This window comes from Bos indicus x Bos taurus, chromosome 5, assembly GCF_003369695.1.
Source record: "Bos indicus x Bos taurus breed Angus x Brahman F1 hybrid chromosome 5, Bos_hybrid_MaternalHap_v2.0, whole genome shotgun sequence".
Taxonomy (NCBI): Eukaryota; Metazoa; Chordata; class Mammalia; order Artiodactyla; family Bovidae; genus Bos; species Bos indicus x Bos taurus.
In genome coordinates this window covers 199,182-223,146 of record NC_040080.1, presented here as the reverse complement: position 1 = coordinate 223,146, position 23,965 = coordinate 199,182, and the positions used below count along the sequence as shown (strand labels likewise).

The window sequence follows — 23,965 nt, the reverse complement described above, 5'->3', positions numbered from 1 at the left end:
TTTTGTACAGTTCTTCTGTGTATTCTTGCTGCCTCTTCTTAATATCGTCTGCTTCTGTTAGGTCCATACCATTTCTGTCCTTTATTGTGCCCATATTTGTATGAAGTGCTCCCTTGGCATCTCTAATTTTCTTGAAGAGATCTGAAGTCTAGTCCTGTCTCTGAGAGGCTAGTCAGGGCTCAGCCATGCACTCTGACCACCCGGTACATAGGCTCAGGTCCTCACACAGAAATTTTTTTTAAATGGTCAAGATGTGCACCTAGAAACAGGGTTCAGTAAAGGATGAAGATAAAGTATTCCAAAATCTGTGTAGGAGAGGGGAGGACTAATGAGGGAGGCAGTAAGCAGATTTATTTTGACAGTTCAGGAGGTAGGAACAGAGAACAGGAATGATGAGGCCAGTCAAGCTAGGCAGTAAAGGGATGAAGATAAGCCCACAGGCTAATCCACATCATAGGCAAAATAAAAGAATCAACACTTAAAAATGTAAATGGTGAAGGTCTACCTTCTCAAATCTCAGGTCCCAGATGGCTTTTCAGATGAATTCTACTGAACTTTGAAGAATAGTTAATTCTTATCTGATACAAGTAATTTCAGAAATTAGGAAAAGAGGGAAGACTGGTAGGCTGACTGGATGACTTTTTAAGAAAAGCATTTGATAGATGCATTTCAGTTACACTGTGGAAAACCTGAGAATAGAGATAAGCAAAAACAAAAACATAATTTTCCCTAAGCTGGTTTATTTTAAAAGAAAAGATTATATTAAACAAAATTATAGGTCTGTCTCACATGAAACTAAACACAAAATCCTAAATATAATTTAACCAAATTTAACAATATGTTAAAATAATATGTTATGATCAAGTAGAATTTGTAAAAGAAATTCAAGGATAGTTGAGTATCAGAAAATCAATCAGCTTAATTAAACACAGTAATAAGTAATAAAAGATTACAGTCATGAAATTAAAAGATGAAACTAAATTAAAACCCTTTGGAAGGAAAGTTATGACCAACCTACACAGCATATTAAAAAGCAGAGACTTTTTAATATGCTTTGTTAATAAAGGTCCATCTAGTCAAGGCTATGGTTTTTCCAGTGGTCATGTATGGATGTGAGAGTTGGACTATAAAGAAAGCTGAGTGCAGAAGAATTGATGCTTTTGAACTGTGGTGTTGGAGAAGACTCTTGAGGGTCCCTTGGACTGCAAGGAGATCAAACCAGTCAATCCTAAAGGAGATCAGTCCTGGGTGTTCATTGGAAGGACTGATATTGAAGCCGAAACTCCAATACTTTGGCCACCTGATGCGGAGAGCTGACTCATTTGAAAAGACCCTGATTCTGGGAAAGATTGAGGGCAGGAGGAGAAGGGGACGACAGAGGATGAGGTGGTTGGATGGCATCACCAACTCAATGGACATGAGTTTGAGCAAGCTCCGGGAGTTGGTGATGGACAGGGAAGCCTGGTGTGCTGCAGTCCATGTGGTTGCAAAGAGTCGTACACTACTGAGTGACTGAACTGAACTGAATAAAAGGAGGAAATCATAGCAATATCTCAGTTAATACAAAAAAACAGTTAGCAAAATTTAATACCTATTACCTATCTTTGATTTTAGAAAATAAAAACTCTTAACAAATTAGGAACAGAAGGAGACATTTTGACTTAGTAAAGGTAATATATAAAAAACTTACAGCAAACGTTATACTTAATGGGGAAACTGTGGATAAATTCCTTCGGTAATCAAACAAGGCTGCCTCTAATAATATTGCTGGTATTGAAGATGCTGGTAAATGGAGTTTAAGAGTTTAAAAGACACAAGAGGTGTAAGATACGAGATAAAACTATCAGTATTTATAAATTATAAAAGTGTATATGAAAGAATGAGGTTCAATTGTCAATCACTTTTAAAAAGACAACAGTTAAAAGGGGAAATATGCCCTATTAGATATCAAGACATCCTATAAAGCCCTATTCAACTTAATCAATTAATTAATTTAGCTGTGCTGTACAGCTTGTGGGATCTTAGTTCCCTGATAAGGGATTAAACCCACAAGGTCAGTGAACATGCAGAGTCTTAACCAATGGACCGCCAGGGAATTCCCTAAAGCATAATTTTTTAAAAAATAGTGTGGTACAGACAATAGACCAATGGAAGAAAATAAATTCAGAGATAGACCTCAGTGTATATGGAATTTAGTGTATGATGAAAGTAATACCAAAAATCAGTGCAAAAGAGAAGTATATGCCCTATAAATTAAAGACAAATATGAAATATAAAATAACATTTAGCAGATTATCTGTGACCTAGGGACTTCTTAAAAATCACAGATCATCAGGTAAAATATTGGTGAATTAGTTTTTTAACAGTATAAATACATTTCTTTATTTGGCTGCACTGCATGGTAGCTGTGGCACTCGGGATCTTTGTTGGGTCACAGGTGCTTTCACTGTGGCACACGGGCTCCAGAGCCTGCAGGCCTCAGCAGTTATGGCACGTGGGTGCTCTGTTTGTGACTCATGGGCTTAGTTGCTCTGTGGCATGTGTGATCTTAATTCCCTGACCAGGGATCAAACCTGCATCCCTGCACTGGAAGGCGGATTCCTAACCACTGGATCACCTGGGAAGTCCTGGTGAATTTGTTTTTATCAAAATATTTTTTTCAACTAAGGACAACACAGACAACTTTTTCATACAAATGGTAGAACTGTACAAGCCTAAAACTGATAATGAGTTAGTGTCTAGACTATACAAGAAACTACTTCAAATCAATAAAAGAAAACTAGTAACAACAACAAAAAACCCTGGAAAATAACAAGTGTTGCTGAGGATGTGGATAAATTAGAAACGTGTACATTGCTGGTGGGAGTGTAAAATGAGGCACCCTTGTGTAAAACAGTTTGAGATTCTTCAGAAAGCTAAACACAGAATTACCATCCCTAGCAACTCTACTCCTAGACAGTATCCCAAACAAGAGAGAATGGGCACTCAAACAAATACTGTGCAGAAGTGTTCACAGGGGCACCATTCACAATAGTTAGACGTGTGTGTGCTCCGTCACTCTGTCGCGTCCCACTCTCTGCCACCCCATGGACTGTAGGCCCCAGGCTCCGTTCAGGCAAGAAAACTGGAGTGGGTCGCCACACCCTCCTCCAGAGGATCTCCCTGACCCAGGGCCTGAGCCCATGTCTCTCATCTCTCCTGCACTGGCACTGCTGCTGCTGCTGAGTCACTTCAGTCGTGTCCGACTCTGTGCGACCCCAGCGATGGCAGCCCACCAGGCTCCCCCGTCCCTGGGATTCTCCAGGCAAGAACACTGGAGTGGGTTGCCATTTCCTTCTCCAATGCATGAAGGTGAAAAGTGAAAGTGAAGTCGCTCAGTCATGTCTGACTCTTAGCGACCCCATGGACTGCAGCCCACCAGGCTCTTCAGTCCATGGGATTTTCCAGGCGAGAGTTCTGGAGTGGGTGGCACTAGCACCACCTAGAAAGCCCAGCAGTTAAACAGTAGGGCACAACCGCAATATACATCAGTGGGTGAATACATGAAATATTATTTAGCCATATAAAGAAATACAGTACTCATATATGCAACAATATGGGTAAATCTTGAAAATAACTATGTTAGGTAAAAAGAGCTAGAAACAAAATGCTACATATTATATGATTCTTTTAAATGAAATATCCAGAAAAGGTAAATCCATAGAGACTGGAAACAGATTGGTGGTTGCCAGGGGTTGTGAATAGAGAGGTATGGGAGTGATTGCTTAACAGGTAAAACTTATCTTTTTTGGGTGATGAAAATGTTGTGGAACTGTTGCCGAAACTGCAGTCTGGCTGCTGCTGCCCAAAAGCCAGTAAAGAGGCCAAGTTGGTGGGAAGGAAGTTTGCTTTGTTCTGGATGCCAGCATCCAGGGAGGAGGGAGGGCAGGCATCTGTCCAAAGGCTAACGCCTCCTGACTGACAGTCAGTGGGCAAGAGCTTTTACTGACACAGAGAGCTACCTGCACACAAAAAATACAGTCAGCGCCAACAGTCATCTTGAAATTGGGCATCGGTAATCTGACCAGCATCATCTTGGTTGTTTTAGGCATAGTTAATCTTCAGTTTCAGGGTCCATTTGTCTCCATTTTTTGAGGCAAATTGTTGGAATTGAGGCAGCTTATGTCATGGCTACAGTCTGGCCATGGTGTAGTTAAGTTCTTCCACCTGGTGGGGGTTTCAGTAACTGTAAGGCAGCTCACAGGATACGGCTCAGAATATTATCTATAGCTCATGAAAGTGAAAGTCGCTCAGTCATGTCCGACTCTTTCCGACCCCACTGCCTGTATAGTCCAGGGAATTCTCCAGGCCAGAATACTGGAGTGGGTAACTGTTCCCTTCTCCAGGGGATCTTCCCCTGGAAGGGGAAGGGATCGAACCCAGGTCTCTTGCATTGCAGGCAGATTCTTTACTGCCTGAGCCACCAAGGAAGTCTGTAAGGAGGAACTAAAAGTCCTTGACTGTGCTCAGTGAGTGCATTATTATTATTTGGTCTCCTTTGACTGTTTTCCTTTGTTTCTGCATGTTCTCATCTCTCTGATTATACTTATCCTTTGGCTAACGTTTTTCTATAGACAAAAAGCAGGCTGAGGACATGCAGGGGGCTATAGGGTCCTGTTCTGTTTCAGAACTAGATGGAGCTTGTGGTGGCTCAAAATTATGAATGTATTATATACCACTGAATGTGTGTGTGTGCATGTTCAGTCATGTCTGACTCTTTTCAACCCTGTGGACTGCAGCCCACTAGGCTCCTCTAACCATGGGATTCTCCAGGCAAGAATACTTGGGTGGTTGCCATTTCCTCTTCCAAGGGATCTTCCTGTACACTGTTATTTATTCCACTTAGTAAGAGGTCCTCCAGATTCATCATCCATGTTGTCACAAATAACAGGATTTCCTTCTTTTTAAGGTTGAAGACTATTCCTCTGGGGTGTATGTAAACATGTCACATTTCCTTTACGTATCCATCTGTCAACAGACACCTAGGTAGTTTCCATACTTTGGCTATCTGTGAATAAAGCTGCAATGAACATGGAAATGAAGATATCTCTTTGAGATACTGATTTCATTTCCTTCATTTCCTGGGTATATACCCAGAAGAGGAATTGTTGATCATATGGTTGTTCTATTTTTTTTTTCTATTTTTAATATTTTGAGAAACCTCCACTGTTTTTCATAATGGCCATACCAATTTATATTGGTGTTGTTGTTCAGTCGCTAAGTCAAGTCTGACCCTTTGCAACCCGTGAACTGCAGCACACCAGGCTTCCCTGTTCTTCACTATCTCCCAGAGTTTGCTCAAACTCATGTTCTTGTTCATGTTCTCAAACTCTTGCTTAAAGTCATGTCAGTGATACCATCCAACCATCTCACATTATACCATTTACACTGGCTCTGTGATTATATTTTGACAGTGCATAGAATATCTCCACCTCTATATAAATCTGGCACTCCCAACTCAGCATTATCCATAACTGAACTCACTCTTCCCCATCTCCTGTTAAACCTACTCTTTTTTCTGTATTCAGAAACTCTTCAGTTTTCTCCTTTGCTCTTCCATTCAGCTAACTCATGCTCATATTTTAGTCTTAGTTGAGAAGCAGTTTACTCTGGGAGGCCTGTCTTGGCTCTTTACATCAAATTAGGTTCCACCTTTGGCTACCTATAGCACCATGTAGATTATTCACCCTTCAGTTCAGTTCGTTTGCTCAGTGGTGTTTGACTCTTGGCGACCCCATGAACTGCAACATGCCAGGCTTCCCTGTCCATCACCAACTCCCGAAGCTTACTCAAACTCATGTCCATCGAGTCGGTGATGCCATCCAACCACCTCATCCTCTGTTGTCCCCTTCTCCTCCTGCCTTCAATCTTTCCCAGCATCAGGGTCTTTTCAAGTGAGTCAGCTCTTCACATCAGGTGGCCAAAGTATTGGAGTTTCAGCTTCAGCATCAATACTTCCAATGAATAGTCAAGACTGATTTCCTTAACGATTGACTGATTTGATCTCCTTGCAGTCCAAGGGACCATCAAGAGTCTTCTCCAACACCACAGTTCAAAAGCATCAATTCTTTGATGCTCAGCTTTCTTTGTGGTCCAACTCTCACATCCATACATTACTACTGGAAAAACCATAGCTTTGGCTAGACAGGCCTTTGTTGGCAAAGTAATGTCTCTGCTTTTTAATATGCTATCTAGGTTAGTCATAGCTTTTCTTCCAAGGAGCAAGCGTCTTTTAATTTCATGGCTGCAGTCACCATCTGCAGTGATTTTGGAGCCCAAGAAAATAAAGTCTGTTCATGTGTACCCCAATGTTCATGGCAGCACTGTTTACAATAGCCAGGACATGGAAGCAACCTAGATGTCCATCGGCAGATGAATGGATAAGAAAGTTGTGGCACATATACACAATGGAATATTACTCAGCCATTAAAAAATGCATTTGAATCAGTTCTAATGAGGTGGATGAAACTGGAGCCTATTATACAGAGTGAAGTAAGTCAGAAAGAAAAACACCAATATAGTATACTAACGCATATATATGGAATTTAGAAAGATGGTAATGATGATCCTATATGTGAGAAAGCAAAAGAGACACAGATGTAAAGAACAGTCTTTTAAACTCTGTGGGAGAAGGTGAGGGTGGGATGATTTAATAGGGTAGTGTTGAAATGTGTATATTATCATATGTGAAGCAGATTGCTGGTCCAGGTTCGATGCATGAGACAGGGTGCTCAGGGCTGGTGCACTGGGATGACCCTGGGGGATGGGATGGGTAGGGAGGTGGGAGGGGGGTTCTGGCTGGGGAATATATGTGCACCTGTGGGTGATTCATGTCGATGTTTGGCAAAAACCACTACAATATTGTAAAGTAATTATCCTCCAATTAAAATAAATTAATTAATTAAAATAAAAAATAAAATGTTTGGGAAAGAAAACAAAAATGAAAATAAAGTCTCTCACTGTTTCCATTGTTTCCCCATCTATTTGCCATGAAGTGATGGGACCAGATGCTATGATCTTCTTTTTTTGAATGTTGAGTCTTAAGCCAGCTTTTTCACTCTCTTCTTTCACTTTCATCAAGAGGCTCTTTAGTTCTTTGTTTTCTGCCATAAGGGTTGTGTCATTTGCATATCTGAGGTTATTGATATTTCTCCCTGCAGTCCTGACTCCAGCTTGTACTTCATCCAGCCTCGCATTTAGCACGCTGTACTCTGCATAGAAGTTAAATAAGCAGGGTGACAAGATACAAACCTGACGTACTCCTTTTCCAATTTGGAACCAGTCTTTAGTTCCACGTCTGGTTCTAACTGTTGCTTCTTGACCTTCATACAGATTTCTCAGGAGGCAGGTGAGGGGATCTGATATTCTTATCTCTTGAAGAATGTTCCACAGTTTGTTGTTATCTACACAGCCAAAGGCTTTGGTGTAATTAATAAAGCAGAAGTAGATGTTTTTCTGGAATTCCCTGGCTTTTTCTATGATCCAACGATGTTAGAAATTTGATCTCTGGTTTCTTTGCCTTTTCTAAATCCTGCTTAAACATTTGGAAGTCCACAGTTCATGTACCGTTGAAGCCTGGCTTGGAGAATTTTGAGCATTACTTTGCTAGTGTGTGAGATGAGTGTAATCGTGTGGTAGTTTGAGCATTCTTTGGCATTGTCCTTCTTTGGGATTGGAATGAAAACGGACCTTTTCCAGTCCTGTGGCCACTGTTAAGTTTTCCAAATTTGCTGGCATATTGAGTGCAGCACTTTCACAGCATCATCTTTCAGGATTTGAAAGAGCTCAACTGGAGTTCCATCACCTCCACTAGCTTTGTTCGTAGTGATGCTTCCTAAGGCCCACTTGACTTCTCATTCCAGGATGTCTGGCTCTAGGTGAGTGATCACACCATCATGGTTATCTGGGTCATGAAGATCTTTTTTGTATAGTTCTGTGTATTCTTGCCACCTCTTCTTAATATCTTCTGCTTCTCTTTGGTTCATACCATTTCTGTCCTTTATTGAGCCCATCTTTACATGAAATGTTCCCTTGGTATCTCTAATTTTCTTGAAGAGATTTCTAGTCTTTCCCATTCTATTGTTTTCCTCTATTTCTTTGCTTTGATTATTTAGGAAAACTTTCTTATCTTTCCTTGGTACTCTTTGGAATTCTGCATTCAGATGGGTATATCTTTCCTTTTCTCCTTTGCCTTTCATTTTAACACTTATCAAAATCTGTTGTAACTACTTCCTCAATTATTTTTCTTCTTTATGTGATCATCAGCTTCTGGAACAGGGACCCCATAACAGTATGGCTGAAGACTGCACTTTGGGGAAAGGGAAGTAATCAGATCTTCTGGGGATTCCTAGATACTGGCTCTGAACTGACACAAATTCCTGGGGACCCAAAGTATTGCCACCAGCATAGTGGTTCAGCAGTCAGCAGACGGAGGCCTGGTTACTCATGGAGCTCTAGCTCACAGTGGGCTCAGTGGGTTTCTGAACCCATATTGTGGTAATTTCCCCAGTTCCAGGATGCATAATTGAAATATACATACTCAACAACTGGGAGAAGCCCCACATTTATTCCCTAATCCACAGAGTGAGGGTTATTTGGCAGGAAAGACCAAGTGGAGGTGACTAGAACTGCCTCTACCTGTGAAAGTAGTAAACTAAAAGCCACACTGCATTCCTGAAGGGACTGCAGAGATTATTACTACAATAAACAACTTGAAAGACACAGGAGGTAGTTCCCACCACAGTTTCATTCCACTTGCCTATCTGGCCTGGACAGAAGACAAATCTTAGAGAGAATGACAGTGGATTTGTATAAACTCAATCAGGAGGTGACACCAATCGCAGGTGCTGCTACAGATGTGTTTTTGTTGTTTGAACAAATAAACATATCCCCTGGTACCTCGTATGTTATACAACCTAAATGTATACAATATTACATGTCAATTATATCTCAATAAAACTAGAAAAATAAAACCTGAAGGCAAGAAATCTGGAGAAAAACATTGCAAAATCCTTTGAGACATGTTAAAGAATATTTGAATAATTAGAGAGAAATACCACATTTCTACCTGAGAATGAAATGAAGTGAAGTGAAGTGAAAGTTGCTCAGTCATGTCCGACTCTTTGCCACCCCAAGGACTATACAGTCCACGGGATTCTCCAGGCCAGAATACTGGAATGGGTAGACTTTCCCTTCTCCAGGGGATCTTCCTAACCCAGGGATTGAACCCAGGTCTCTTGCACTGTAGGCAGATTCCTTACCAGCTTAGCCACAAGGGAAACCTACCTGAGAATATTTAACGTTAAAAACGTCTTATTCAGGACTTCCCTGGTCATTCAGTGGTTAAGAGGCCTTCTTCCAATGCAGGAGACACAGGTTCAATCTCTGGTCAGGGAATTAAGATTCCACATGCTGCAAGGCAACTAAATTCTTAAGCCGCAACTACTGGAGCCTGTGTGCTCTGGAGCCCATGGGCCACCCAACTAGAGAGCCCTCAGGCCACAGGGAAGAGCCTATGTGTCACAATGAAAGATCCTGCATGCCGCAACCACGACCCGACTCAGCCAAATAAGTATTTTTTTAAAAGATATCATTCTTTCCAAATTAGTGTATACATTTAACACAATTCCAAATAAAATATTAAATGAATCAACTATTCATCTGGAGAATAAACAAGTGAGAAAAGGTAAAAAAAAAAAAAGAAAGAAAGAATAATGAAGTGGGAACTTACTGATTAATAATAATGAAATTAGTGTGATAAACCAAAAACCTAACATATTATAAAACAAGTTAGCTATCTCTGCCCTACTATATGTAAAAAACTTCATGAGTAATAAAGAAATCACTTCTCAACTAATAGAATAGGATGGGATAGATTTGGGGCAGGGGTGGGAAACCAAGTTAGCCTCTCTCCTCCTACCTGAGAAGTTTTACATTCTCAGGGCTCACTCTCACAAGGCATACAGCTAAACTTGTATTGGGAAATTTATCCTAGGTCATGATTTGACTTAAAGAGAACAGAAAGAGAAACTTTAAGCCTTGAAGTCAAGAGGATTTGGCTTATTAATATTGTTTAAAATATGCATATATATTTATATAAATAGGCACATTTACATTTATTTGCTGGTTGGTACTTTTGATAGTTGATGATTGCTTCTTTGGTGATTTTATTTGGCCTGTGTGGTCACTGGAAAAATTGAGCAAGAGCCTTCCCAGGGGCAACAGAGGCTAAAGATTTATGTGTTGGGCTTCATTTTAAATTTAACCAAAAGGGTAAGGTTGTGAGATTCATCCTGGTCTAAAATCATGTTACTTCTTTAAACAATATTTGTCTTAACGTGTCCTAGGGACACTATGACAAAATAGTTCTGTTGCTTATGCTTCAGGTAGAAAAATATTTTAGTGTTCTCAACTATTAGATTTGAATCCATGGGGCCAAGGACAAATTATTTACTTTAAGAAACTACAAAAGATAAACTTTACAAAACATTTTAATACTATTTAATCTGTGGTTGCTTATATGTTGATAAAAACATAATTTTATCAGCTGATAAATTGCTAAAGCAAGTTTTTATAAGATTTGATTGCCTCCCAAATTAGACAACTATGCAGAATATTTATATAAAAACAGGCTTATAAAAAGAGGAAAATATGTGCAACTAAAATGAAGGAAAGAATAACCTAAAGGGAAAATAATGGACGTTATAGCAGTTCAAAGAATGCAATGTGGAAAAGCACCAAAGGGAGGGGATGTGGAATCATGCGCAGCAGAACCCTCATCCATGCCAAGCAGATGTGGGCTACATTTGTCTCATTTCTGTGAGGAAGAAAGTGCAAAAGCCTTCCAAGATGTGCAGCTGCTTGAATTCAATAGCTGAATGTATCAAACAAATTCAGTTTTACACAGAAAATTTCAAAGACAAATTTTAAAAATCATCAAAGCTAAGTTTTTTTGTGACTTGTTTCAATATAAATACCTGTCAACCTCATCTCTACAGTGAGAGAGCATTTTTTTAAATACAACACTATTACCTTAGTAATATCAACTTAATTATTATTACTTAATAACTTAAGCCAAAGCCTTTGACTGTGTGGATAAGAACAAACTGCGTAAAATTCTTAAAGAGCTGGGAATACCAGACCACCTTACCTGCCTCCTGAGAAATCTGTATCCAGGTCAAGAAGCAAAGTTAGAACTGAACATGGAACAACAGACTGGTTCCAAATTGGGAAAGGAGTACGTCAAGGCTGTGTATGGTCACTCTGCTTATTTAACTTCTATGTAGAGTACAACATGAGAAATGCTGGACTGGATGAAGCACAAGCTGGAGTCAAGACTGCAGGGAGAAATATCAGTAACCTCAGATATGCAGATGACACCACCCTTATGGCAGAAAGAGGAACTAAAGAGCCTCTTGATGAAGGTGAAAGAGGAAAGTGAAAAAGCTGGCTTAAAACTCAACACTCAAAAAACGAAGATCATAGCATCTGGTCCCATCACTTCATGGCAAATAGATGGGGAAACAGTGGAAAGAGTGGGCTCCAAAATCGCTGCAGATGGTGACTGCAGCCATGAAATTAAAAGATGCTTGCTCCTTGGAAGAAAAGCTATGATCAACCTAGACAGCATATTAAAAAGCAGAGACATTATTTTGCCAACAAAGGCCCGTCTAGTCAAAGCTATGGTTTCTCCAGCAGTCACATATGGATGTGAGAGTTGGGCCAGAAAGAAAGCTGAGTGTTGAAAAATTGATGCTTTTGAATTGTGGTGTTGGAGAAGACTCTTGAGAGTCCCTTCAACTGCAAGGAGATCCAACCAGTCCATCCTAAAGGAAATCAGTCCTGTGTGTTCATTGGAAGGACTGATGCTAAAGCTGAAACTCCAATACTTTGGCCACCTGATGTGAAGAACTGACTCATTGGAAAAGACCCTGATGCTGAGAAAGATTGAAGGCAGGAGAAGAAGGGGACGACAGAGGATGAGATGGTTGGATGGCATCACCAACTCGATGGACATGAGTTTGAGCAAGCTTCGGGAGTTGGTGATGGACAGGGAAGCCTGGCGTGCTGCAGTCCATTGGGGTGACAAAGCCGGACGTGACTGAGGGACTGAACTGAACTGAATAACTTACTTACCTATCACCTTAATTATTGTTGGAATATTTGCCAAAAAGAGAGATTCCAGTGAATCTAAATAAAAATGCAGTACAAGCCTAGTTCCTTTGGCATACCACATAGTTTAGAATTAAATGTTAAAAATAACAAAACACTAAAACCACAAAGTAGAGGAAAATATGTGACTGTTTTCACTGATCTTGAATTAGGGAAAGATTTTCTAAGCATTGAAGCAATGGGAATAAATCAGAAAGGAAAATATCAATACATTTTTACTACATAAGACTTCTGCTCGCTGAAGCTTCATATACAAAATTAAAGGAAAATGAAAAACTGGGAAAAATATTTCCTTCAATTTTGAACAAGCACCTAAGAGTCTTAATACAGAAAGAGCTCTTACAAATCAATAAGACATTCTCTCACAGAAATCAGCCATGTTCTTCTTGTTCTCAGTGCCAAGCTTGTGTTAAGGCCAGCTCCTTTTCAGCCTTTAGTTCTGGAAAACCTGCCTAATTGGCCTTCCTGCTCCAGGCTTTCCTTTCTGAACCATCCCTCACACTGTTACCAGAGCTATCTTTCTGCAAGGCAACTGACTTCCTTGAAATTCCAAATGGCTCCCTATCACTTACATAAGAAAAGTAGACCTCTTTAACTTGGCATTGCATTAAAGACGTTTCTTCTCACCTTTCAGCCTCTTCTTTTATGGCCTGCCACCTTGTGAATGTCACGCCCTACTCTGACTTCTTGACTATGCCAGTCTTTCCCTCACAGGCACACAGCCTTGACTATTTCTTTTCCTGGACAGCCCCTCTTCTCTGCTCACAGGACCGACCTCATCTGTCCAATCCCCACTCCTTCTCTAACGCTCTGCTTTATTCAAAGCCTCACTTGCCTTCCCAAGAAGTCTGCCTCTCCTCTCCTCCTTCCCCAGTACTTGGTGTACATCATTATTAGCATTTGCCGGATTATAGCTTTACCGTCGGAGAAGGCAATGGCACCCTCCTCCAGTACTCTTGCCTGGAAAATCCCATGGACGGAGGAGCCTGGTAGGCTGCAGTCCATGGGGTCGCTAAGAGTCGGACAGGACTGAGCGACTTCACTTTCACTTTTCACTTTCATGCATTGGAGAAGGAAATGGCAACCCACTCCAGTGTTCTTGCCTGGAGAATTCCAGGGATGGGGGAGCCTGGTGGGCTGCCGTCTATGGGGTCGCACAGAGTCGGACACGACTGAAGTGACAGCAGCAGCAACAGCTTTACCATAAAGTTAAGATGTGCTTTAAATTTATATGCTTAAATATAACTAGTCATCTTGATGTCTGTTACTGGTCCCTACTCACTTCTCAAGAAGGAGCATCTTTATTCAACTTTGTATTTTTAAAAAAGCACGTATATGTGCTCAGTAAATGGTATTAAATAAGAGAATATTTAATTAGATTGAAGCAATCAAACAACTTATAGTGGGAAATGAATTCTAGAACTTTTTATAAAGGTATATATAAAACTTTCAAGTATGTGGGCACAAAATTGAGAACATTTTTAAGTAGAAATTTTCTGAAGACTTGTAATAAGTGGAGATGACTTAAAAACTAATAATGTCTTTAAAAATAGTTTGTTTTCATTTAAGTAGAGTATTTGGGCACTCTAAAATTTGTTTCACATTGTGATTTTCTCTAGTAAAACAGGATCACACAATTTTAAGAATTACATATATTCCGAACTGGTAAAGAACAAATTAAATAAATTATAATTGTATCACTACCACTGCTAGTTACTGCTTACTGGAAACATGTTAAATAAAATAACAGACTAACATTCTTTTCCAAAAAATGGAGAAATTAGTTCAATTCTATTGCTGCTTCTGGAGAAGGAAATGGCAATCCACTCCAGTATTCTTGCCCAGGAAATCCCATGGACAGAGGAGCCTGGCGGGCTACAGTCCATGGTGTCACAAAGAGTTGGACATGACTGTGCGACTAACAATTTACTAGTTCTTCATGGTACTGTGTGCCCAGTTACAAAAGAAGTTATTATTTCTGCCCTCAAGAAGATAATAGTCCATTTGCTGGAATAAGATGCAAACACACAAAAATAATCAGAAAACAATTCAAGGCAATATCAGTGGTTAGCATAAAATCTTGTGGTATAGTAGCTACATGGTGAAGAAGTTGAAAAGTAGTCAGGGAAGACCTGATTGAGAAGGTACTTGATTTGAGCTTGGAAGTATAAGGAGGATTTGAGCTCTTGGAAAGGAGGAAGTTACCCTGCCTGGGAAAACATCCTACCTGAGATTTTTTCCATCTCTTCCAACAGCTTTTCCAAGTCTTTATTCAGGTCTGACAGCATTTTCAGCATGTTGTCATAGTTTCTTTCCCCAGGGTCAGGATCAGCCATCTAGGAAGTGCACAGAAAGAAGATGCAGTGAGACAGGTTCATGTTTCAATTCTGGCTCCACTACTCACAGCTGGGTACCCAAGCCAGAAAACTTACGTTGTCTTTAACTCCTCTTATCTTCCTGACCTAAAGAGTTAGTAGTATCTGACTCTTTGCAACCCCATGGACTGTAGCCCACCAGGCTCCTCTGTCCATAGAATTCTCCAGGCAAGAATGCTGGAGTGGGTAGCTATTTCCTTCTCCAGGGGATCTTCCTGCCCAGGGATTGAACCCTAGTCTCCTCCTTTGCAGGTGGATTTTTTACTCTCTGAGCCACAAGCAAAGCCCCTTTCTGACCTAAGGGGGTCACTAAAACTCACCAATTTCATTTTTTCATGGAATAAACATTAAATTATCTATGGGTCAGGAAAGATTGTGCTTTCTGAACTGAACTGAACTCTGCTCTTGTGGAGATCATAGCCTGATCCAACTCTTTGAAGTCTCTTCTATCAGTGCCTAACTTCCATTCTCCAAGGCTGCTGCTTTATTTATTTATTTTTTTTAAGGCTGCTGCTTTAATAGAGGTCCACTTCATTATCCACTATTGATTACAGCTTTACTGGGTGTCTACTAAGTGCTAGACATCTGCTATGGTTATGGGGACACTGTAGTGTATCTGAGGATTCAAACAGACTGGATGCTGTCATGGAGTTTCCATTCTAGAGGCAGAGACTGAAAATAGCCAAGTTAACAGATTCATAAAGATACCTTGAGTTTGTGGCCACTGCTACAAAGAAAATAAAAAGGATGGTGTAATAAAGAAGACTTTTCAGAGGAGTGATACTTTGGCCTGTGAAGTCAGAGAAGTCCTTTCTAATGTAGTGACATTTGAGCTGCCACTTGAAAGATAAAAAGGAGTTGTCTTCTGAAGATCGAGGGGAGAAGTTCTAGACAGAGGGAATGGCTCAAGAAAAGGCAAGAGCCGCCCTAGTGTTTTTTAAGGGATAGAGAATGGGGCTGTGGAGACGAGTGATAGGACACGAAGTCAACTAAATAGTCAAGAACTTTGCTTTTATTTTGAGAGTGAGGAAAAGCCACTGGAGATTGAGGGAGCAGGGGATTATGTTTTAAGCTAACAGCACACTTCAGCTGCTGTCTGGAAAATGGACTGCTGCAGGAGGTCGAGAGGAGGAAAGCATGGGAAGATCTATTAGTCAAGAGAGCACTAAAGTGGTCTAAAGATGACAGCACTCGGATTTCAGTGATACTATCAATATTGAGAAGTGAAGTGTTCTGGTTAATTTGTGGAAGATGAGCCAACAGAATTGGGTAGAGGACTTATGTCAAGGTTTGCAGGGGCAAGTGGTGGGAAGAGAGAAATTAAAATGACCCCTAATTTTGATGAGAACAACTTGGTAGGTGGTGGTGTTGTTAATGGAAATGGGGAAGACCAGGAGAGGAGCAGATTAGAAGGTAGACCAGGTGCTCTATTTTTTTTAGGGGAGCTGCATGCGGGATCTTAGTGCCTCAATCAGGAAATGAACCCAGGCCCCTTGTAGGGGGAGTATGGAGTCTTAATTGTTGGCCCATCAGGGAATTTCCAGGTGCTCTATTTTGAACATGTTACTACTATGGGATGGCTATTGGTGGTGGTTTAGTTGCTAAGTCGTGTCCGACTCTTGCCAGCCCGTGGACTGTAGCCCGCCAGGCTCCTCTGTCCATGGGATTTTCCAAGCAAGAATACTGGAGTGGATTGCCATTTCCTTCTCCAGGGGATCTTCCCAACCCAGGAAATTGAACCCGGGTCTCTTCCATTGCAGGCGGATTCTTTACCGACTGAGCTATGAGGGAAGCCAGGCCTCCAATTGGAGATACAAATAGGCAGTTGAATACAACAGCCTGGAGTTCAGGAGATAGGCTGGAGCTGAAAATATAAAGCTTGGACCTAATGGTACAGGCTCTCTTCATTTTTCATTTGGACTGTTGTCCTCTAATTGTAACTGGTCTCCCTGCTTGCAGCTTCCTCATGTCCAATCTATTTTCCAGTTCACCCCCAGGGTGACCTTTCTTAACATGCAAAACGAACCATGTCATATTGCTTGAAACTCTTCAATAGCTCCTATTTCTTTCAGGATAAAATATAACCTCTTTACTACAGATATAAGATCCTTCATAATCTAACTCCTCACTGCCACTATTCTCATCTGGTTCCAAGATATGACCAAATAACTGAAAGCCTTAAGAGACCCAACATTTAATGAGATATTATTTAAAATTTACAAGAGTTGTGTATTTACAAGAGATGTAATGAAAAACTATCCATGAAACTAACACAAAACTCTGGAAAGTTAAAAAACTCTACAGTTTTCTTACGAAACAGCTAAGTAAGTACAAAATGGAGTGAAATAATTCTATCATGTGGGTGGTTACAAAAACCTACACAAAAGCAAAGAAATAGGTAATGACATAATTCCTATCTAAGTTGTGTGGACTGCCTGCTCAATTCATTAAGTTATAAAGTTTCACTAACATTATTTTATCTATACATTCAACAGTTATTTATTGAGCATTATTTTAGATTCTGAAGATAAAGCACTGAGCAAAACTTTAAAATCCTTGGTCTCATGGAATTTATATTCTAGTGAGGAGAAGAAACAAATAAGATTAATAAGTGAAATAAATAAGAGGAGGGATAAGTGCTAAAGAAAAAAGTCAACCAGAAACGGAAGGTGGGAGAAAATATGTATACAGCAGTGACTGTTCTTTAGATAAGTGTGCAGGGAAAGGCTTTCCTGAAGTGATTTTGACTAGAGACCTGGAGGAAGTGAGAGGACGATGAGTCATACAGATATGTTGGGAAAGTGCATCCCAGGCAGAACAAATAGTAAAAGCAGAGGCTCTGAGCTGGGAGCCGACTGGATGAGTGGGAGGAAGAGCAACCAGGGTGGTATAGTTGGAACAGACAGAGTGAAAGGAATAGTAAGTAGAAAAGGTCAAAAAGCGGTGGGGCAAAACTGAGGTGGGCCTCACAGGCCAAGACTTTGACTTCTTCTTTGAGTGAGATGGGAGCCTGGAGGTTGATAATCTGATTTAGACGTTAATAAATCACTAAATTGAGAACAGTTTATATGCACATGGGTGGAGGCAGGGAGACCAGTTAAGAGGAGGTCATTGGAATAATGGAGGTGAGAGATGGTTGTCTGAGGAGGCCTTACAAATAGCTGAGAAACAGAAAAGAGAAGTTAAAGGCAAAGGAGAAATGGAAAGATATACTCATTTGAATGCAGAGTTCCAAAGAATAGCAAGGAGAGATAAGAAAGCCTTCCTCAGTGATCAATGCAAAGAAATAGAGGAAAACAATAGAATGGGAAAGACTAGAAATCTCTTCAAGAAAATTAGAGACACCAAGGGACTGTTTCATGCAAAGATGGACACAATAAAGGACAGAAATAGTATGGACCAAACAGAAGCAGAAGATATTAAGAAGAGGTGGCAAGAATACACAGAACTGTACAAAAAAGATCTTCATGATCCTGATAACCATGATGGTGTGATCACTCATCTAGAGCCAGACATCCTGGAATGAGAAGTCAAGTGGGCCTTAGGAAGCATCACTACGAACAAAGCTAGTGGAGGTGATGGAATTCCAGTTGAGCTCTTTCAAATCCTAAATGATGATGCTGTGAAAGTGCTGCACTCAATATGCCAGCAAATTTGGAAAACTCAACAGTGGCCATAGGACTGGAAAAGGTCCGTTTTCATTCCAATCCCAAAAAAGGACAATGCCAAAGAATGTTCAAACTACCACACAATTACACTCATCTCACACGCTAGCAAAGTAATGCTCAAAATTCTCCAAGCCAGGCTTCAACAGTACATGAACTGTGAACTTCCTGATGTTCAAGCTAGTTTTAGAAAAGGCAGAAGAACCAGAGATCAAATTGCCAACATCTGCTGGATCATAGAAAAAAGCAAGAGAATTCCAGAAAAACATCTACTTCTGCTTTATTAATTACATCAAAGCCTTTGACTGTGTAGATCACAACAAACTATGGCAAATTAGAAGGGAATACCAGACCACTTTACCTGCCTCCTGAGAAATCTGTATGCAGGTCAAGAAGCAACAGTTAGAACTGGATATGGGAACAACAGACTGGTTCTAAATTGGAAAATGAGTACGATGTTGTCACCCTGGTTATTTAACTTCTATGCAGAGTACATCATGCGAAATGCCAGGCTGGATGAAGCACAAGCTGGAATCAAGACTGCTGGGAGAAATATCAAGAAGCTCAGATACGCAGATGACACCACCCTTATGGCATAAAGCAAAGAAGAAATAAAGAGCCTTTTGATGAAAGTGAAAGAGGAAAGTGAAATAGCTGGCTTAAAACTCAACATTCAGAAAACTAAGATTATGGCATCCAGTCCCATCACTTCATGGGGAAACAATGGAAACAGTGAGAGACTTTATTTTCTTGGGTTCCAAAATCACTGCAGATGGTGACTGCAGCCACGAAATTAAAAGACGCTTGTTCCTTGGAAGAAAAGCTATGACCAACCTAGACAGCATATTAAAAAGCAGAGACATTTCTTTGCCAACAAAGGCCTGTCTAGTCAAGGCTATGGTTTTTCCAGTAGTCATGTATGGATGTGAGAGTTGAACTATAAAGAAGGCTAAGTGCCGAAGAACTGATGCTTTCAAACTATGGTGCTGGTGTTGGAGAAAACTCTTGAGAGTCCCTTGAATTGCAAGGAGATCAAACCAGTCAATCCTAAAGGAAATCAGTCCTGACTATTCATTAGAAGGACTGATGCTGAAACTGAAACTCCAATACTTTGGTCACCTCATGCGAAGAACTGACTCATTGGAAAAGACCCTGATTCTGGGAAAGACTTGAAGGCAGGAGAAGGGGATGACAGAGGATGAGATGGTTGGATGGCATCACTGACTCGATGGAAGTGAGTTTGAGCAGCCTCTGGGAGTTGGTGATGGACAAGGAAGCCTGGCACGCTGCAGTCCATGGGGTCACAAAGAGTTGGACACGACTTAGCAACTGAACTGAACTGAACTGAGATAATAATAGCTCAGATCAGCATAGGACTATGGAAATAGCATGAAGGAGGACCGGGGGAGGGCAGACAAGATTTGCTGATGAGTCAATGTGGAGTTAGGTACAATCCTAAGGCATTTGATTGGGCAACCAGAAATGGTGATACCATTAACTGAGGTAGGGGAAGACTGGAAGAAGCTAGTTTGCATGGAAAAGAAATAATCCAGTTTTGAACATATTAAGATGCTCATGAGGCATCCAAGTGGGAATACTGAGTAGGCAGCTGAATAAATGAATTCAAGGGAGAGATAGAAATGTGGGAGTCATAAGCATATAGATGATATTTAAAGACATAAGAATGGGTGAGATCAAGGGAGAAAACACAGATGGAGAAGTGGCTCAACATCAAGACTGGGGAGATGCAAAGGAACCAGCCTAAAAGGCTGACGAAGAGGGGCCACAGAGGTAGGAGAAACAGGAGAGTAATGATCTGGAAGCCAAGTGCAGACTATTAGAGAGTTACTGAACCCCAGCCAATGTTGTCTGATCATAATGAAATCTCAACAAGCTGAAAAGGCAACTCTAAAAAATACAAGACAATGGGAACTACACTCAATATTTTGTAATAACCTATAAGGAAAACAATCTGCAAATGGATATAAATATATGTACATAAAATTGAATCACTATGCTGTACACCTGAAACTAACATGATATTGTAAATCAATTATACTTTAATTTAAAAATAAATAAAAGTTAAAAATAAATAAAAGTATAAGATAATGAAACCCTAAAAATCATATGGGTGAATAATTATAATTCTGGGAAGAAAGGAAATTAAAATAAGAAATATTAAAAGCATAAAACTACAGGTTTGCCTCCTTGTCCAAAAGTAGAGTGCTTGTACAAAACCTTTCATAAACCAAAATGGCATAAGGCAAAGAATCAATTACCTCAAGACATATGTTGCTAACAAATACACAAAATAAATCAAGATAAAGCATAGATGCTCACAGAGCTCAAAGCTGTGACACCTTGGTGCTGAGAAGCAGAGTGTAATTCCTGGGGAATGAGCTTGGTGTTACCACTCTCACTGTTTGGGGTGCACACTGTCTCTATATGACTTGTTGCAAAACAAAATCCTGGATGCTACTTCTATTTTTCACCTTTTTTTTTCCCCATAAAAGAGAAAATCCTCTTCAGATTTCTCTTTGTTAGTGAAACAGGTACTGCTGTAGGTTTTTTATAAAAGTGAAGTGGTATAAAGTGAACCTTGCAAAGCAAGGGATACCTGTACTATGATTCTTTGATATTATATGCATTTGAATGTTTATGAGAATTTGGTCAGCTTTGTCATTGGAGTTTAAAATGTGAAACTGACTATGGCTTTAATTTTAAGTAAAAATCTTGGTAAGTTTATAGGAGTTTTAGGACATTTAAGGGAACTTGAGATTTACCATATTTATGAGTTTTATTTATGATTTTTATAAGAATATATAAGAAGGTAGGAAAATTTATTATTAAGACAATTGAGGTATTTAAAGAAATAGGATACATTAAGTTTATAATTTAAGTTTCAAATGTAACAAAAACATTAACTTATTATTAAAAATATGCTAGAGCTAGAATAAGATTAAAAATTTAGAATAAGATAGTCTTATTTAGAATAAGCAATCTAATAAATAATCTCATTTAGAATAAAATTTATAAACTAAGCTTAAATACTCAAGGAAGACTAGAATTTTAGATTAGTAACTTTAAAAAATAAATATTAATTTAAAAAATCAAAGTAAGCATTCACTTTACTGACAAAAGTCCATATAGTCAAAAGTATGGTTTTTCCAGTAGTCATGTACAGATGCGAGAGTTGGATCATAGAGAAGGCTGAGCACTGAAAAATGGATGCTTTTGAACTGTGGTGCTGGAGAAGACTCTTGAGAGTTCCTTGGACTGTAAGGAGATCAAACTAGTCAATTCTAAAGGAAATCAACCCGACTATTCATTGCAAGGACTGTTGAAGGTGAAGCTCCAATACTTTGGCCACCTGATACAAAGAGCTGACTCATTAGAAAGACCCTAGTGATGGGAAAGATTGAAGCCAGAAGAGAAGGGAGCGACAGACGATGAGATGGTTAGCATCACTGACTCAATGGACATGAATTTGAGCAAATTCCAGGAGACAGTGGAGGATAGAAGAACGTGGTGAACTACAGTCCATGAGGGTGCAGAGAGTCAGACACGACTTAGCAACTGAATGACAACAACAAGCATTCAAACATTTCAAATATTCAAACAACAACATTCAAATTTTCTGTTTAAATAATGTCTTTGAAGTCACAAAAGCTCACACTTATCAGTATTGAGCCACATCCTCATATATATCCTAGGCTTCAGTCATATTAAATACATAATTTTGCAAATGTGGGTACCTACCATATGTCAAGCTGGTGGCTCAGAGGTTAAAGCGTTTGTTTGCCTGGAATGTGGGAGACCCGAGTTCGATCCCTGGGTCGGGAAGATCCCCTGGAGAAGGAAAATGGCAACCCACTCCAGTACTCTTGCCTGGAGAATCCCATGGAGGGAGGAGCCTGATAGGCTACAGTCCATGGGGTTGCAAAGAGTCGGACACGACTGAACAACTTCACTTTCACCATATGTCAAGCAGCACCACAAAAAGTAAGGATTAAAAAAATAAGTACACCATCTTGTCATCAAGGAAGTCAGTTTGGTAAAAAGAAACTTGTAAAGCAAGAGTCTATGAATTGCAATAGTCACTCAGCCAAATGCCCTTGCTCAGTTTCTCACCAAAGCCTTCTCCTATAAAAAGGCCATTATAGCCACGCCATTGAGAAAGCTGAACTCATCATGCTCTCTCTTGCCTTCATGCTTTTATCATTCTACTGTTTGAAATGTTAGATGGAAACTTAGTCTTGTCTGGGAGATAGAGCTCCATAGCACTACATTTTCTCCCAGTTGCCTCAGACAATGCAGTGGGTAGTTTGGAGAATGACTATCAGGATGACTGGTGCAATGGAGGCGAAGGGATGGGATGGAGAAGCTATTGAGTTCAATTTGGGGCAGCTTGAGTGTGTGGTGCTTATCAGGGATCCAAGCAGAGCTATTCAACAAACACCTGAAAAGTAGGATTAGAATCCTAGGAAGAGGTTAAGCTGAAAATAAAAGAATTGATAGTGGTTAAATCATGGGAAAAGATGAAATCATTCACAGTGAATATATAAAGGGAAAAGAGAAAATGGATTAGGAAGAAGCCCTTAAAAACATCAGCACTGGGACTTTCCTGATGGTCCAGTGGCTAAGATGCCACACTCCCAACACAGAGGGCACGGGTTCAATCCCTGGTCAAGAAACTAGATCCCACATGCTGCAACTATGACCTAGTGCAGACAAATAAAACAAACAAAAAATCAGCACTTAAGAAGGAAAGAAGGATATAAAAGGCTCTGATAAGCAGTCAGAAGTGTAGTGAACTGGGGAGTGTGTACTTGAAGCCAACAGAAGAGAGGAGGAAAGGAGGAAAATTAATTCATGTAGTCAAAAAAAATTCATATTTATTGAATATCAGACATTGTTTTAGGTGCTTAGGGACATTTCACCAAACAAAACAGATAATAACTTGCCCTTGTGGAGTTTTCACTCCAGTCAAGAGAGACAGACAACTGGACTTCCCTAGTGGTCCAGTGGTTAAGAGCTTGCCTGCCAATGTAGGGGACACGGGTTCGATTCATGGTCATGGAAGATTCCACGTGCCAAGGGGCAAGTAAGCCTATGTGCCATAGCTACTGAGCCTGCACTCTATACAGTCTGAGAGCCTCAACTACTGAGCCCTCACACCACAACTGCTGAAGCCCACATGCTCTAGATCCCAAGTGCTACAACTAGTGAAGCCTGAGAGCCCTAGAACCTATGCTCTACAACAAGAGAAGCCAATGCAATGAGAAGCCCACACACCAAAACTAGAGAGTAGCCTCCACTAGGCTGAAGACTAAGGAGAAAGGGTCATTGATGGTGCAGGGACTGGTCTCAGACAGGAAAAGTGTCACCTTAACCTATGAAGGTAAGGGAAGATAAAGAGATAAGGGTGCAGTATAGTAGGTAAGTGTCCAGGTAGTCCATGTTCAAAGTTGAAGTCTCTAGCTTGCCTATGGATGGCAATAAAAAAGTCCTCCCCCTCCAAGAATAGACTATCTTGGTTTGAGGAGAAGGATAAAGGTTTGGCAGAACTCTGTGCCTCACTAGAGGCACACAGACATGCAGCAGAGAAGCAGTGGTAGTATGACTGAGGTCACATGGCTGCATAGTATCCTCAGGATGAAGTGTAACTGGCCTGGGAGTTGAAACGTGGGGGTGGTGGAGGCACAAGTAAGCAGT

General features: G+C 40.3%; 1 protein-coding gene across 1 annotated transcript in view; it reads right to left on the bottom strand.

Annotated features, from left to right (window-relative positions):
- The window catches only part of SYCE3 (synaptonemal complex central element protein 3), a 30,799-nt gene that overhangs the window by 4,834 nt on the left and 2,000 nt on the right, over positions 1-23,965 (bottom strand). Inside the window, exon 2 of the mRNA XM_027543508.1 lies at positions 14,438-14,546. Within this exon, the coding sequence (XP_027399309.1) occupies positions 14,438-14,546 (109 nt within the window). The remainder of the gene's footprint in view (positions 1-14,437; positions 14,547-23,965) is intronic.